The sequence below is a fragment of the Pelophylax lessonae genome (genome assembly GCF_965119305.1).
Source record: "Pelophylax lessonae genome assembly, chromosome: 4".
In the NCBI taxonomy this organism is placed as follows: domain Eukaryota; kingdom Metazoa; phylum Chordata; class Amphibia; order Anura; family Ranidae; genus Pelophylax; species Pelophylax lessonae.
The window spans coordinates 497,229,533-497,244,539 of NC_138771.1; the positions used below are offsets into that span (position 1 = coordinate 497,229,533).

A 15,007-nucleotide genomic window follows, 5' to 3' on the forward strand; every position below is an offset into this window, starting at 1 on the left:
CCCCGATTCTTTTGTGAAGACTGAAGAGAAGAAATTATTTAACACTTCCGCCTTTTCTTTGTCCTCAGTGGCCATATTTCCTTTGTCATCTTTTATGGGGCCAATGTGTTCTGGCCTCGCTTTCCTACTGTTTATATACTTAAAGAACTTCTTGGGGTTCTTTTTACTCTCCTCCGCTATATGTCTCACGTGTTCTATTTTAGCCGCCCTGATTTCGTCTTTACATTTCTTATTACACTCTTTGTAATGCTTAAATGCTGCCAATGACCCCTCAGTCTTGTATTTTTTGAAGGCCTTTTCTTTAGCACTAATATACATTTTTATGTTGGAGTTTAGCCATCCAGGGTTTATTTTTGCTCTTTTAAATTTATTTCCCTTTGGAATGCACTGGCCAATCCCCCTGTTTAGTATGCTCTTGAAGCGCTCCCATTTTTCCCCCGTGTTCTTTGTTCCCAGGGTTCTATCCCAATTGATATTTTCTAGCAGCGAGCGCAGTTTAGGGAAATTGGCTCTTGAAATTCAGTGTTCTTATGTTACCCCTCTGCTTCCTATTACTGTAATTAATACTAAAACTTATTGACCTATGGTCACTGTTTCCTAAGTTGTCCCGTATTTCTATATCCGTGATCAGGTCTGTATTGTTGGTAATCAGTAGGTCAAGTACCGCATTGTTTCTTGTCGGTGCATTCACCATCTGACCCATAAAATTGTCCTGCAAAACATTTAGGAACTGCCTAGCCTTGGCTGAGTGCGCGGTTCCTTCTGCCCAGTCTATATCTGGATAATTAAAGTCCCCCATTATAATGATGTTTCCCATCCTTGCTGCCAATCCTATCTGTAAAAGGAGGTCCGCCTCACCCTCCTCCCTCTGGTTGGGGGGTCTATAGCATACGCCCAATATTACCTTCCCCGCCGTGCCTTCCCTTTGAAGCTCTACCCATAGGGATTCTGCCTCGTCCTTAGCTCCATTATTAATATCATCCCTCATATTTACCTGTACACTGTTCTTAATATACAGACATACCCCTCCCCCTTTTTTACCTTCTCTATCTCTGCGATAAAGGGAATACCCCTGAATGGTCGCCATCCAATCATGAGAGCTGTCAAACCAAGTCTCAGTTATCCCCACAAAATCTAAGTCCTCCTCAAACATCAGCAGCTCCAGCTCTCCCATCTTGTTGGCCAGGCTTCTGGCATTGGCATACAACCCTCTTAATTTTGATCGGTTACATTTATCTTCATTTGATGTTTTTAGGCTGCTCTCTTGATTTTTCCCCATACCCACCCTGGGTTTAGGAGCTCCGAACACCCTACTGCTAATGCCCCCATATCTGCCCTCTGAAACTTGCTTTCCACTGGCTAACTCTACATCTGTACCCTCCCCCCCATTCCCTAGTTTAAAAGCCCCTCTAACTTTTTGGCCATCCTTGCACCCAGTACGGCTGCACCCACCCCATTTAGGTGCAATCCGTCCCTACCAAAGAGCCGGTGACCGACTGAGAAGTCAGCCCAGTTCTCCAGGAACCCGAAACCCTCCTTACTACACCAGCTCCTCAGCCACTCGTTAACTTCCCTAATCTCCCGCTGCCTCTCTGGTGTGGCTCGAGGTACAGGTAGTATTTCGGAAAATACTACCTTGGAGGTCCTAGTCCTCAACTTAGCGCCTAAGTCCCTGAAATCATTTAGGACTCTCCGTCTTCCTCTGCCTATGTCATTGGTACCCACGTGTACCATGACAGCTGGGTCTTCCCCAGCCCCACCCAATAATCTGTCCACCCGATCTGCGATGTGCCGAACCCGAGCGCCCGGCAAACAACAGACTGTTCGGCACACACGGTCTTTGTCACAGATTACACTGTCTGCCCTTCTAATAATTGAGTCCCCTACCACCAGCACCTGTCTTTCCTTTCCCTTTCTCCCGGCCTTACTGGAGGAGTTCTTCCCCTGGCAGCTAGGGGCGTCGCTCTGCTCCAGCAATGCTGGTCCCTGACTGGTTTCCCCAACATCACACAACGGGGCGTATCTATTGGGGTGCTCCAGCCCAGGATCAGCCTCCTTGCCTTGTTCCCTTCTACCCCTCCTAACTGTCACCCCTCTAAACTGCTCTGATGCCTGCACCTCCAATACTCCGCCCACCTCTGTGCAGACCCCTGCCTGCACCTGACTGGTACAATCCTGGCTCTCCTCCGGTATGGACATTCGTCTCAGTGTTGCCAGCTGCTTCCCTAGATTCAGGACCTGAGCTTCCAGGGAAACAACGTGCTTACATCTTGCGCATATGTATTCGCCCTCGATCACATGTCTGAGGAACGCATACATATTACAAGATGTACACCGAGTCGCATCTCCACACCCGCCGGGCATTGTACCTACTATCTAATCTAATGGGGATTCAGTAATTTAAGTCTATCCTATGTGGCTATTTCCTGGCTTCCTAACGCTACCTTCTCACCCTCTGGTGTTCCGCTTCACTCACTTGACACTCAGTTGCACAACACTCACTTACCAGTCGCAAAGATACCTCAGACGCAAAGATACTCACCAGTCGCAGAAATACTCACCAGTCGCAAAGATACTCACCAGTCGCAGAGATACTCACCAGTCGCAGAGATACTCACCAGTCGCAGAGATACTCACCAGTCGCAGAGATACTCACCAGTCGCAGAGATACTCACCAGTCGCAGAGATACTCACCAGTCGCAAAGATACTCACCAGTCGCAAGGATACTCACCCGTCCAAAGATCTTCACCAGTCGGTCGGTCACAGAACACAGTCAGTCAGTCGCAGAGCACAGTCAGACAGTCGCAGAGCGGTCAGTCGGTCGCAGAGCGGTCAGTCGGTCGCAGAGCGGTCAGTCGGTCGCAGAGCGGTCAGTCGGTCGCAGAGCGGTCAGTCGGTCGCAGGTTTTCAGAGTGTTACCTGTGACCCTAACACAAGATGAATGTTTGCCTCACTCCAGACAGCCAAAAGCCAGCAGCAGGACAGAGTCAAAGGCAGCGGAAGATGACCAGATCTGACTCTGGCGAGCCACCAGCCTAGGGACTGTGAAAGAGTGAGACGCTGTGGGGAGCAGCAGGTGACAAAGAAGAGGTTACAGATTGGGGAGGTCCAGGCCTGATGACAGAGAAATTACACAGATGTTTTCACCAGGAGAGACCAGAGACGGAACATCTGGACCGGCAGCATAGAGGAATGCGGGAGGAGATCCAAGCCAGTGTGAAGCCTCCAGCTCCTAATCAAGAATTGAACTACAGGGACTGAACTCACAGAGGACCTGGAGAGTCATCTGAGAACAGAGTATTTTTTTGTTGTATTTACAGAACGTACAAAGTTTTACTAAGAAATGGATGTATTTGTTAAAGAAAAAAAAAAAGTAAATATATATATATATATATATATATATATATATATATAAAAAGACTGCAGTATACATATATTGTTTACATTCTTTACACTGCTTGCCATGGGCTTCTTGCTATGCTCTCCTTCAGCTGTTTTCTTCGAGGATTCACATTATGCCCTCTATCAGGTGTTTGACTCTGTACCTCTAAGCTTTCAATCCCCCCATTGTTGTGCTCAGCCGCATAAAGCAAGGGAAAACTTACAGTATAAAGCTGTCACACAGGTCACAGGAGTGGTGAGGTGCTAGCGAATTCCACTTAGTGTATGGCCCACTTGGGACATGCTGGTAAACTTTACTTGATCAGCGGCTGCAGCTGCTGATCAGTGTATTCTGATAGCTGCAGGTGCCGCTGTCCTAATGCCATATTCCGTCAGTAAGGAATCCTCCATCTACCTTGTTTGTATGGCTGGTGGAACCGTTTTTTTTTTTTTTTTCCCCATTCAGTCAGCAGACTGAACAAAATAAAAAATAACAACCATCAGTGTATGGCCAGCTTTACTTCTCTCTCCAGCAAGGTCCCTCCAGTCATTCTATTTTAAACATACCTTGTCATTATTCCGGAAATAGAATGAGAGTTTAGGGCGGAGGGGTCTGGACAGAATCATTTCTACAGGGTTACGGTATTAGCTGCCATAGAAATGATGCACGTATATTTCTCCTACAATCGCAGACTCTGACATTTTCAAATTTTCTATCTCAGCGCTGCTATCTAAACATATTGTATGAAAATTAGGTTCACTTAATTGGGTGTACACGTTTGCAATTGGGGTTGTGTAAATCCAATTATTCACTGAGGCTGTCTAGCTAAGGAGTTTTTTCACTTTTGTAAGGAAGGAGAAAAAAACTTTGACTAGCTGTCTTACCCTGTTGCTAAGCCACTTCTTTTCAATGAGTTTTCAAGGCTAAATCGCAACTACACCGATTAGAGCCTTTACATTTTTTGTAATAGGCCTTTCTAAAGTGGATCTGAGCTCAGAATGAAAATGTACCCTGAAAGATATATTGTATTGCATTCCTCTTAAAAAACATCAGTGCATTTTCTGATACTAGGCACTCTTCTGTAGCCTCATAGCTGTAAATCTGCAGTGTGGGATGAACTAGGGCACTGCTGCCTCTGGCTGCTAGTCTCACTATATGAGGAGTTGGATTTGGTGATGCCATAAAGTTCTCCTTCCTGGAGAGGAAGCTGTTTCTGAAGATCTGCAATGCAAGGATCTCTGTGCTTTATTTAACTCTCCTGCTGCTTTTTTTTCTTAGTAAAGTTTATAGAAAGGGAATTGCACAATAATCATTAGACTGCTTCTTACAAAATGATGTATAAAGCACACATGCTGAAGTAATTTAGTTTTAGGAGTACTGCAATATTTAGGTTTACAAAGCCCCTCAAACCAGTATTTTTAAGAGAAAGCACTCGCATACCCAAAACCCTTCTGCTTAAGCTTGATCATTGCCCTATGAGTCATTAGATCAAAAGTAATCAGGGGAGGAGCTGACACGATGAAGCAAAGCCCTGCCTCTACCAAGATGCTTGCATACAAAGACAGAGCTCTGAATAAGGCACTGTAATTAATTAAAGTGGAGTTCCAGTCCCCATAATCAATTTTTTTTTAAATGCTCCGCTGGGATCGTTCGAGCTTCTACTTTACAATTTTAAAAATGTTATTATTTTTGTTTTCTTTCTTTTAAATCAATAAAATCTTACCTGATCTCGGAAGCAGGCAGGGGGCCATTGAGGTTGTGGGTATCTGAAGCCCGCTTGTGTTTATTTCTGGGATTCGGTGCAGCTGGCTACCCAGCATGCACCTCCCGATCTCCTGCCTGCGCAGTAATGACACTGCAGAGCGCAGTTTCTTCATTAGGCGATTCCCATGGACTCCTGGGATAGATGACGCCGATAACCCAGGAGCCCATTGGAATCGCCTTATGAAGACATCACCTAGGCAGCTGGGACCAGGAGAGCCGTGTTCGCAGATCAAAATAGGGTATTTAGACATTAAAAATATATATATATTATCTATTTAGAAATGCACTGCGGATGGCCATTTGGATAAAACTAAATTTTAAAAAATGTATGGAACTCCGCTTTAATTGGAAAAAAATCATCTGCAGGGAGAGCACAGTTAAAACTGGCGACTGTGCCTTTTTTGGAATAGCTTCCACAGATCAAGTCCTCTTTAAAGTGGAACTAAAGTCTAAAAAATATAACTGGCATGAAGCAGTTTTTTAGTAAAAGAGGCTTTGTGTGTATCTTCTGCCATAAAATTCTTTCCCTTCTGCCAGAAATGTACTCTTTCCTTCCATTCTCACTACCTGTAAGATGCTGAGAATGGAGTCAGGTGCTGGGATAATACATGCACATTATTATTGGATGCCCAAAATAGAAAACGTCATGCAGAAGAAGCAGTGGAGAAGATGTTAGTGGCACTAATGGGGAGCATGAACTTGTCAGTACTAGAAGTCAGTAAACTAAGATAAGTGGACAGCCCAGTGACTTACTGGTTATCATTTCTGCCTTCCAGCACAGTGGTCCTCGGTTTAAATTCAACACTATTTGCATGGAGTTTGCATGTTCTCCCTGTGCTTGATTCTGGGTATGTAGTTACTCCGGTTTCCTTCCACACTCCAATACTTGCTAACAGGATAATTGGCTCCTGTCTAAATGTGCCTGTGTGTGTATGTATGTATGCGAGATAAGGATCTTAGATTGCCAGTTCATGGAGGACAGGGTCTAAAGTGCTTCCTCCTTGTTACAGTTCCAATTTAATAACTTCCTACTCTCGCCTTGTGGCTTGCTGGGAGTTGCAGTTCTTTAACAGCTTAAAGCCATGCAGCTCACCTTTTCCCTGGATCCTGACCACTTTCCTCCAGCTTGGTATAATGCTGGAGAAAAGAATCTTTCGTTGAAAGCGGAACCCCCATCACTAATGTATGACTCAGTATTTGGAATTATAAACAGGAAATTTTGATTCTATGTGGTGTTGCCTCTCAAATTTCTCTGCCTGGGGTGTGACACAGGCCCTCCCTTCCCTCTCCAGAGACCCAAAGTGGGCCAGCCCAGGCAGCATCAGGATAACACAAAATTTGTTTGCTTAGAATGTACCAGTGGAAGCGAAAGAATGACAGTTAAATTGTTCTCTAGCACACAGACCAGGAAATCGTTAATAGAGTAGGGATGTCTTACAGTATATGCATACATGTTCATGGTCAGTGACTGAAAGTATTTAAAGCAAACCTTTGGCATGCTCATGAAGGGCAAAGCAACAGTTCCGCTTTAAAGTCCCCCCTCCTGAGGAACACTTACTTTTCTCTCCTGCCCTCAGCTGCTGCTCCATTCAGCCACTGGGAGCGACACAAATACCCAGTGAATCTGGTTATGCAGGAGAATGTGGCAACACTGACTAACCCAGCAATATCACAAGAAGGTGGGAGACTCCTTAGCCCTGGGTACTTGGCTCGACTAGAGCTTGTAGCTTGAAGCAGTGGGGGAGCAAAAGGTAACATATGATGCTTTTCCCTACATTGGTCTGCACGACAGCCAGTATATTTGGAAGCACAAGCAAGCAAAAGCACCCCACATGTTTCTCCCATGACAGATTACCTAGTAAAACTGAAGGCAAAACTTTTTTTCTATCAATTTTGGATAGCATAAAGGAGGGTTTTAACCCCCTGTCAGGTGCCCCACTGGGGAGATTTCCCCTAACTTCCTTTCCCAATGCCACAAAAGGAAGAAGAGGGAGAGAAAATCTGTTTTTTGGGGAGTGCTAAGGAAGCAGGACAGCATAGGCTCTGGGTTGTGTGTGAACATGTAAGGGGACAACACTTGTAGCTGCATACATGCAACGTGGAGTGTGTAAATCACAAGACTATATAAACAGTATTACAAGTGATGTAATAAATGACATATATGCATTTTACCTGTAAGCTGTTTGGCTGGAGTCATACTTTATGCTCTATTGCGTTTATTATTCCTGCTGTTAGATCGATAACATCAGAGAGATGTCAGGGCAGCTTGGTAAAGCTGGCCATACACACTTAGATTTCTGTTGATCAGCTCAGTGGGTTGAAAGCGAAAAATCTCTTGATCCCTCCATCAACGGTAAACAGCATGGAAGGACGAATCTCCTCTGCCAACTGTTGTATTCTGACAGCTCACAATGAGGCTGAGAATACCCAGACAATGACTGCAGTTTCTGTTCAGTTGACAATTTTCTGCCCAGCATCTTTGATTTTTTCAATCAAAGTATGTTGCTCTGGGCAGCACCAGCAGCCAACAGGGCCACTTATGGTTAGAATGTTGCTTAATTTACAATAATTAACCAAAATTCTAACAATGTATGGCTAGAATAAGTTAGCACAAGTACACAGAGGTAAGGGACAGTATGGCAGTTGGTTTTAAACATAAAGCACAAGCAAATGGCTGCTCTCCAGAGCTTAAATCCAAATGAGATCTGACTCTGTGTGTGAGCAGAGAAGAGCTGGAAGCCATTCCTTCTGATGTCACCAGGCAGTCTGCAAAATGTCACACACCCTGGCTCACATCCCCATCACACACAGACTACTGCCAGCATAAAACTAAACTGACTGGCACAGGCAGCCTTGGCTGCTGATTCATGAGCTGCAGAGCGTCAGTGCTCACACTGTGCCAGGAGAGGGTTACAAGAGGTGACAGAATGCCGAGAGTGCTGCAGATCTGTAAAATGCCAGTCCTGCTTTGGACAAATAGCAGCATCACCCTGCAGGGTCAGGTTGTTACACTACGATGGGTCTCAGATATTTGTGGACCTTTCAGTAACTTTGCATATCTATATGAATAAATTCCGGACAAGACACAATATACAGCAACAACATCATTTTTCATAAAAGCTCCACCTTTTATCATTAGAAAAGTACTTTTGGTCTCCAGCCAGTGACTTTGCCTAGACTGAGATGATGTCATCAGTCTGCTGCAGACAGGAGGAAGCATTTCCTTATTTTCCTCTCCCACAGTGATCAAACTGCAACACTGTAACTTTGTAGCAAGATACAAGGTGAAAGGCTGCAGATTGACACTGGATATTTGGCAGGGAGGCCCTAGCCACCCTTCTTTCTCAGAACGGCACCATTTTCAATAGCAACCTCTTTAACCATCATATTATTTTATAAACATTTAGAGAAAGATTTCTCACCTGCTGTTTGAGCTGCTGAACAAGTCTGTCCTTTTCCCTCTTCAAAGATGCTACTTCTTCTTGTGTCTTCTTCTTCCTGGAGGATGAAAGCTCCAGCAATGCAATGTTGGCATCCTTTTCGCTGATGGCGGCAAGGAGGGCTTCCTGCCTGTAGGGAATTTAAAAAATGGTCCAGCGTTAAAAAATTAGCCCGAGTTAAAGTGGTGTACGTCATGCCAAAACAAAAATGATGTACTCTAAAAAGAGATGCAAGATGAATCACTTGTCCACTTCAGTTGTATGCTGTTGCCCTAGAAAAACCCCTGGTTACACCATCCAGATCTAACCCATATACCAGCATATGATCGAGGATCCCCTCAAGCAATATAAAAGAAAGCAACATGAATTTCCCCCACATTCTATTTGAGGTTTCTTCAACTCATATCATGGATAATTAATTTGATTTTATTCTGATTTTGATTTGGGGAATTCAAATGAAAATTAAGGCTGAACAACTGTATTGTCACATATATGGCCATCAAAATAGTAAATATTTAATGAAATCTTCATGGCTTTTCCTACATGTTCAATAATAGTATGCTAGTGTTTGAAAATTTCCCTAAAAAAAATGTACTAGTAATCCACTTAAAAAAAATGTATTGGGTAGCGGAGCTGACAACTTTCTTCCTTATTGTTAGAATGGACAGCACTGGAAGGTTAGAAGGAGGGGCAGACAGCGGCAGTATCAAGAGTCTCAGAAAAAGGACCCAGCACTGGAAAATAAACTATGTTAAGTGGGGCTCTGACCTCTGCAAGCGGAGTGTTAACAGGCTGAAGGGCCTGGAGGACGTCAATTCCCCACAGCAGCTCAGTGTTACCAGAAAGTCTGTGAAACTTGGTACCAGTAACATCTATCAGACGAGACAGGAAGAAATGAGAACATAGCCTAGAATTTTACACCCTCTGATACCAGTTAGACTGCCTGAGACTCTAAGATGGTGGATGGGCATTCACACACAATCCGATAACCAAACTAATTTTAAATAATCGGCATGAACACATAATCTTGCCCTGGGAGTGCACATTTAAGATGATGCAGAGATCCTAACACTATCTCAAGCAGATAATGAAGAACAGCTGGGAAAATATCCAATCAACTGTTCTACTAAACTGACCATACATAAAATGCTTGAATGCCAATGTTTCTTTTGAATGTCACAGAAAAATCCTTACTGCCAATGTCTGCACACACTGTGTGAATGTTTTTTTCTTTTTAAGACTTATCACATTGATAACTGTTAAACCTGCACTCCAATTCTTCAACACACCGTGCAATACTTTATTCACAAAACTGAAAGGTGCTCAAACATGTCAGAATGTAGGTCGTAACACGCATAATTCAATGACCGGTATGAAGTAGTTCTCTGCTGGAGTAAAATGAGGAGTCAAGAATACAGGCTGGCATAGGTGTGCAAAGCCTACTGCATTAGCGTGTGCACCCCAAAAGCTCAAACACACATGCCTTTCTCTGCAGGCTCAGCTACACTGGACAGTGAATGAATAGGAAGTGCTCTGTGCTGAGCGGCTTCCTGTTCACTTACAAATTGAAGTAAAGTAAACACAGTTTACTATGCTTCAGTTATGAATGGACACAGTGAGTGAGTGTGTTCATTTAGAAAAGGAAGGGGCCGGAAAATTACATATTTACTAGTCCCTTCCCCCGCTCTCCATCCTGAAACATCCCCCACAGCAGCTGGGAGGACAGAAGGTGAGTCAGCAGCTCTGCGGAGCGGGTGGGGGCAACACAGGGAAGTCCAGGCAGTATCAGAATCTGCAACGCACGTAGTGATTAGGGTGTGCCCATGCACTAGGGATCGACCGATTATCGGCACGGCCGATATATCAAGGGCCGATATGCAATTTCCCCGATATATCGGAATCGGCCCTGGTGGTTACCGATATTGCTGTGACGTCATGGGCATCCGCAGGTAGGGGTAAGGGGAGGCAAATCGGAATCGGCCCTGGTGGTTACCGATATTGCCGTGACGTCATGGGCATCCGCAGGTAGGGGTAAGGGGAGGCAAATGCCCCCCCCCTGGAATCTCAACTTCCCCTTTTAAGTGGTTGTTAACCCACTTTATACCATCCTGTCTGTTCTGTTTAATACTCATGTGTGCCTGTGTGTCTGGGTTTTAAAAAAATAAGCTGTTCTTTACCAGTTTTTAGAGGGCCGAGCGCCGCTCACGTGACCCGTCGGCTCTCTCCTCTCTCCGGCTGACAGCTGCCTGCAGCGGGTGGGGCCAAGGATTCCTCACTGATGTCAGTTGGGAGGGGAGGAGGAGGGGGAAGAGGAGAGAGGTGGCCGATCACGTGAGCGGCGAGTGGCACTCTATACTTGTAAAGAATGGCTTATTTTTATAAAAACAGACACAGGGGCACACAGGATTATTAAACAGACTGTGGACAGGAAACTTTAAATGAAACTACAGCAGCAGGAGAGGAGGGGGTGTGGGCACTGACACAGGAGCAGACAGGCAGGGAGGGAGGGGGAGAGAGAGGACAGAGGAGGACAGGAGGGCTGCGGATGATGGAGGCACGTAAACTGACCACGGTGCCAGGGCTTAGCAGCCATGGTATACCGAGGTCAGTTTACAGAGGGGAGGACAAAGCCAGGCAGGATCAGCCAGGTATTGTAGGTGATAGAAGGGGCCAAATTACACAGCAAAGCACTGTGCTGTATAACATGCTTTAAGGGAATATACTCAAAATAAGTATAATAACTAAGCCCCTCCCCTTCATGATATTGTTGAAAAGGGCCGGAGCATGGGTGACCTTAAAACCTAGACAGTGTATGTAACCTAAATATTAAACAGCGCTAGCATAAAACAATAAATACAAATATATACTAAAAATAAAATATTATAAAAGATGGTGTGCAATGTGATAAAAAATATTAACCACATCAATTTAAAATAAGTACAATAAATGTGATAAAGTGCAGTCATATGAATTAACCAATAAAGTGCCAAGTGCTCCAGTGCAGACGGAAAAAAATGAAGGTGCTCCAGGTGATGTGTGACCCCTCCAGGTTCCCCACTCACCAGAAAAACGGATCATTAAAGCCTGTAACCACTGGGATAAGACACTGCACCAGGACTGCTGACTAATGCCAGGTTATTCCAAGTATTCTTATTCAAATGTGGTCCAAGGTTACTCCATGGGCCCAATAACGTAGATAAAAGACCATATATAGTGAAGTACGTTTTTTACAAAGTTTATTTCTTCAATTAAAAAAATATACTCACAAACCATGACAAAATATGGGCAGTAAAGTGACTCCAATCAGTCGCGGACACCGCTGTTGGCGTGCGTTCCAGGCCAATCCAGGAAGCTAAACCGGAAGTGACGACTACGTAGATGCTGTACCGGAAGTGCGTCAACGCGTTTCGCCCACCCACTGGGCGTTATCAAAGACTGGTGTGCTGGCGAATATGTATCATTATTAAGTAGAACATAATATTGTTCTACTTAACTGGGAGTATTGAAAGTGTAGTAGTACAGTGCTAGTGTCCACTACACTCCATTCCACTATCTAGCTTTTTTTATAGCAGTATTTCACTGACTGCAGCGCAGTGGATTGGAGTCAGTGGACTACTGCTGCAGTAGTGCGCCACTCACTGCTGCAATAATTTTAAGTCAGTGCAGTAGTGATTTAAAATGATTGCAGTTAGTGAGTGTACAACTGCAGCAGTAGTCCACTGACTCCCCACTGTCTAGCTTATTTCCTAGCAGTTTTGCACTGACTGCAGTTAGTGATTTAAAATCACTGCAGTCACAGTGAGTGCACTACTGCAGCAGTAGTCCACTGACTCCTCCAATCCATGGTCTAGCTGTTTGTTTTTGTCTAGCGTTTTTTCTAGCAGTTGAATTTGCACTGACTGCAGTAGTGATTTAAAATCATTGCAGTGAGTACACTACTGCAGCAGTAGTGACTCCTCCAAACCACTGTCCAGCTGTTTGTTGTTGTCTAGCTTTTTTCTAGCAGTTTAATTTGCACTGACTGCAGAGTTATAAATGTTAATAAACAAACATTAACAAGTTCAGTAACAGATTTGTGTCGAAAATTGTGTTTATTTTGCAAAATTTTAAATGTTCAAAATATCGGCCGATACCGATATGCAATGGCCAAAATATCGGTATCGGCAACGAAAAACCGATATCAGTTGATCATTACCAGGCACACCCCCTGCGCACGCCTGTGCAGGCTGGAAAAAGGAAGGCATGGTGACAGTACAGACTAGAGGAGGTACACAAAATATAGCAAAGGCCTGGAATAGAAGGAAGGCTAACACTACAGGGCGATAGCAGAAAGAATGTACAGATCAGAGATGGGGAAAAGGACAAAAAAATGACAGGGCAAGTCAGAGATTGGAGTCAGGGTACTAAACAGTATATGCAGAAAAAGAGGTAGAATGACAGATGACAGTACAGATAAGAGTAGACAAGCAGGGCTATAGATGACAGTAGAACAGTACAGACTAGAAAACGCAGCAAAGATGATAGATGACAGTACAGATCTGGGCACAAAAGCAAGTTCATAAGTGTTGGTACAGACAAGATCAGAGGGACAGAACACTAGATGAAAGCACAGACCAGAGCTCAGAGGAAGAATGAGAGATAACAGACCAGAAGAGGTAGGAGAGGTGAGAATGACAGTACAGACCAAGGGCAGGTAAGAATGGTGAGAATTGACAGTAAAGACCAGAGCTGAGAGAAAGGGTATAAGAAGACAGTAGAGATCGGAGCTAGTAAGAAAGGAGAGACATGACTGTACAGATTGGAGCAAGTAACGGAGAGACAGGACTGTATAGATCGGAGCTAGTAAGAACAGAGAGACATGACTGTATAGATCAGAGCTAGTAAGAACAGAGAGATATGACTGTATAGATCGGAGCTAGTAAGAACAGAGAGACGTGACTGTATAGAAAGAAGCTAGTAAGAACGGAGAGACATGACTGTATAGAACGGAGCTAGTAAGAACGGAGAGACATGACTGTATAGATCGGAGCTAGTAAGAACAGAGAGACATGACTGTATAGATCAGAGCTAGTAAGAACAGAGAGATATGACTGTATAGATCGGAGCTAGTAAGAACAGAGAGACGTGACTGTATAGAAAGGAGCTAGTAAGAACGGAGAGACATGACTGTATAGAACGGAGCTAGTAAGAACGGAGAGACATGACTGTATAGATCGGAGCTAGTAAGAACAGAGAGACATGACTGTATAGATCAGAGCTAGTAAGAACAGAGAGATATGACTGTATAGATCGGAGCTAGTAAGAACAGAGAGACGTGACTGTATAGAAAGGAGCTAGTAAGAACAGAGAGACGTGACTGTATAGAAAGGAGCTAGTAAGAACGGAGAGAAATGACTGTATAGATTGGAGCTAGTAAGAACGGAGAGACATGACTGTATAGATTGGAGCTAGTAAGAACGGAGAGACATGACTGTATAGATTGGAGCTAGTAAGAATGGAGAGACATGACTGTATAGATTGGAGCTAGTAAGAACGGAGAGACATGACTGTATAGATTGGAGCTAGTAAGAACGGAGAGACGTGACTGTATAGATTGGAGCTAGTAAGAACAGAGAGACATGACTGTATGGATTGGAGCTAGTAAGAACGGAGAGACATGACTGTATAGATTGGAGCTAGTAAGAACGGAGAGACATGACTGTATAGATTGGAGCTAGTAAGAACGGAGAAACATGACTGTATAGATTGGAGCTAGTAAGAACGGAGAGACATGACTATAGATTGGATATAGATTGGAGCTAGTAAGAACGGAGAGAAATGACTGTATAGATTGGAGCTAGTAAGAACGGAGAGACATGACTGTATAGATTGGAGCTAGTAAGAACGGAGAGACATGACTGTATAGATTGGAGCTAGTAAGAATGGAGAGACGTAACTGTATAGATTGGAGCTAGTAAGAACGGAGAGACTTGACTGTATAGATTGGAGCTAGTAAGAACGGAGAGACATGACTGTATAGATTGGAGCTAGTAAGAACGGAGAGACATGACTGTGTAGATTGGAGCTAGTAAGAATGGAGAGACATGACTGTATAGATTGGAGCTAGTAAGAAGGGAGAGACATGACTGTATAGATCGGAGCTAGTAAGAACGGAGAGACATGACTGTATAGATCGGAGCTAGTAAGAATGGAGAGACATGACTGTATAGATTGGAGCTAGTAAGAACGGAGACATGACAGTATAGATTGGAGCTAGTAAGAACGGAGAGACATGACTGTATAGATTGGAGCTAGTAAGAACGGAGACATGACAGTATAGATTGGAGCTAGTAAGAACGGAGAGACATGACTGTATGGATTGGAGCTAGTAAGAACGGAGAGACATGACTGTATGGATTGGAGCTAGTAAGAACGGAGAGA

General features: G+C 44.1%; 1 protein-coding gene across 13 annotated transcripts in view; it reads right to left on the reverse strand.

Annotated features, from left to right (window-relative positions):
* ERC1 (ELKS/RAB6-interacting/CAST family member 1) overlaps positions 1 to 15,007 on the reverse strand; it is a 468,899-nt gene that overhangs the window by 62,780 nt on the left and 391,112 nt on the right. For all 13 annotated transcript variants that reach the window (XM_082255729.1, XM_082255727.1, XM_082255726.1 and 10 more), the window contains one exon: positions 8,570 to 8,717. In XM_082255729.1, coding sequence (XP_082111855.1) covers positions 8,570 to 8,717 — 148 coding nt within the window. The remainder of the gene's footprint in view (positions 1 to 8,569; positions 8,718 to 15,007) is intronic.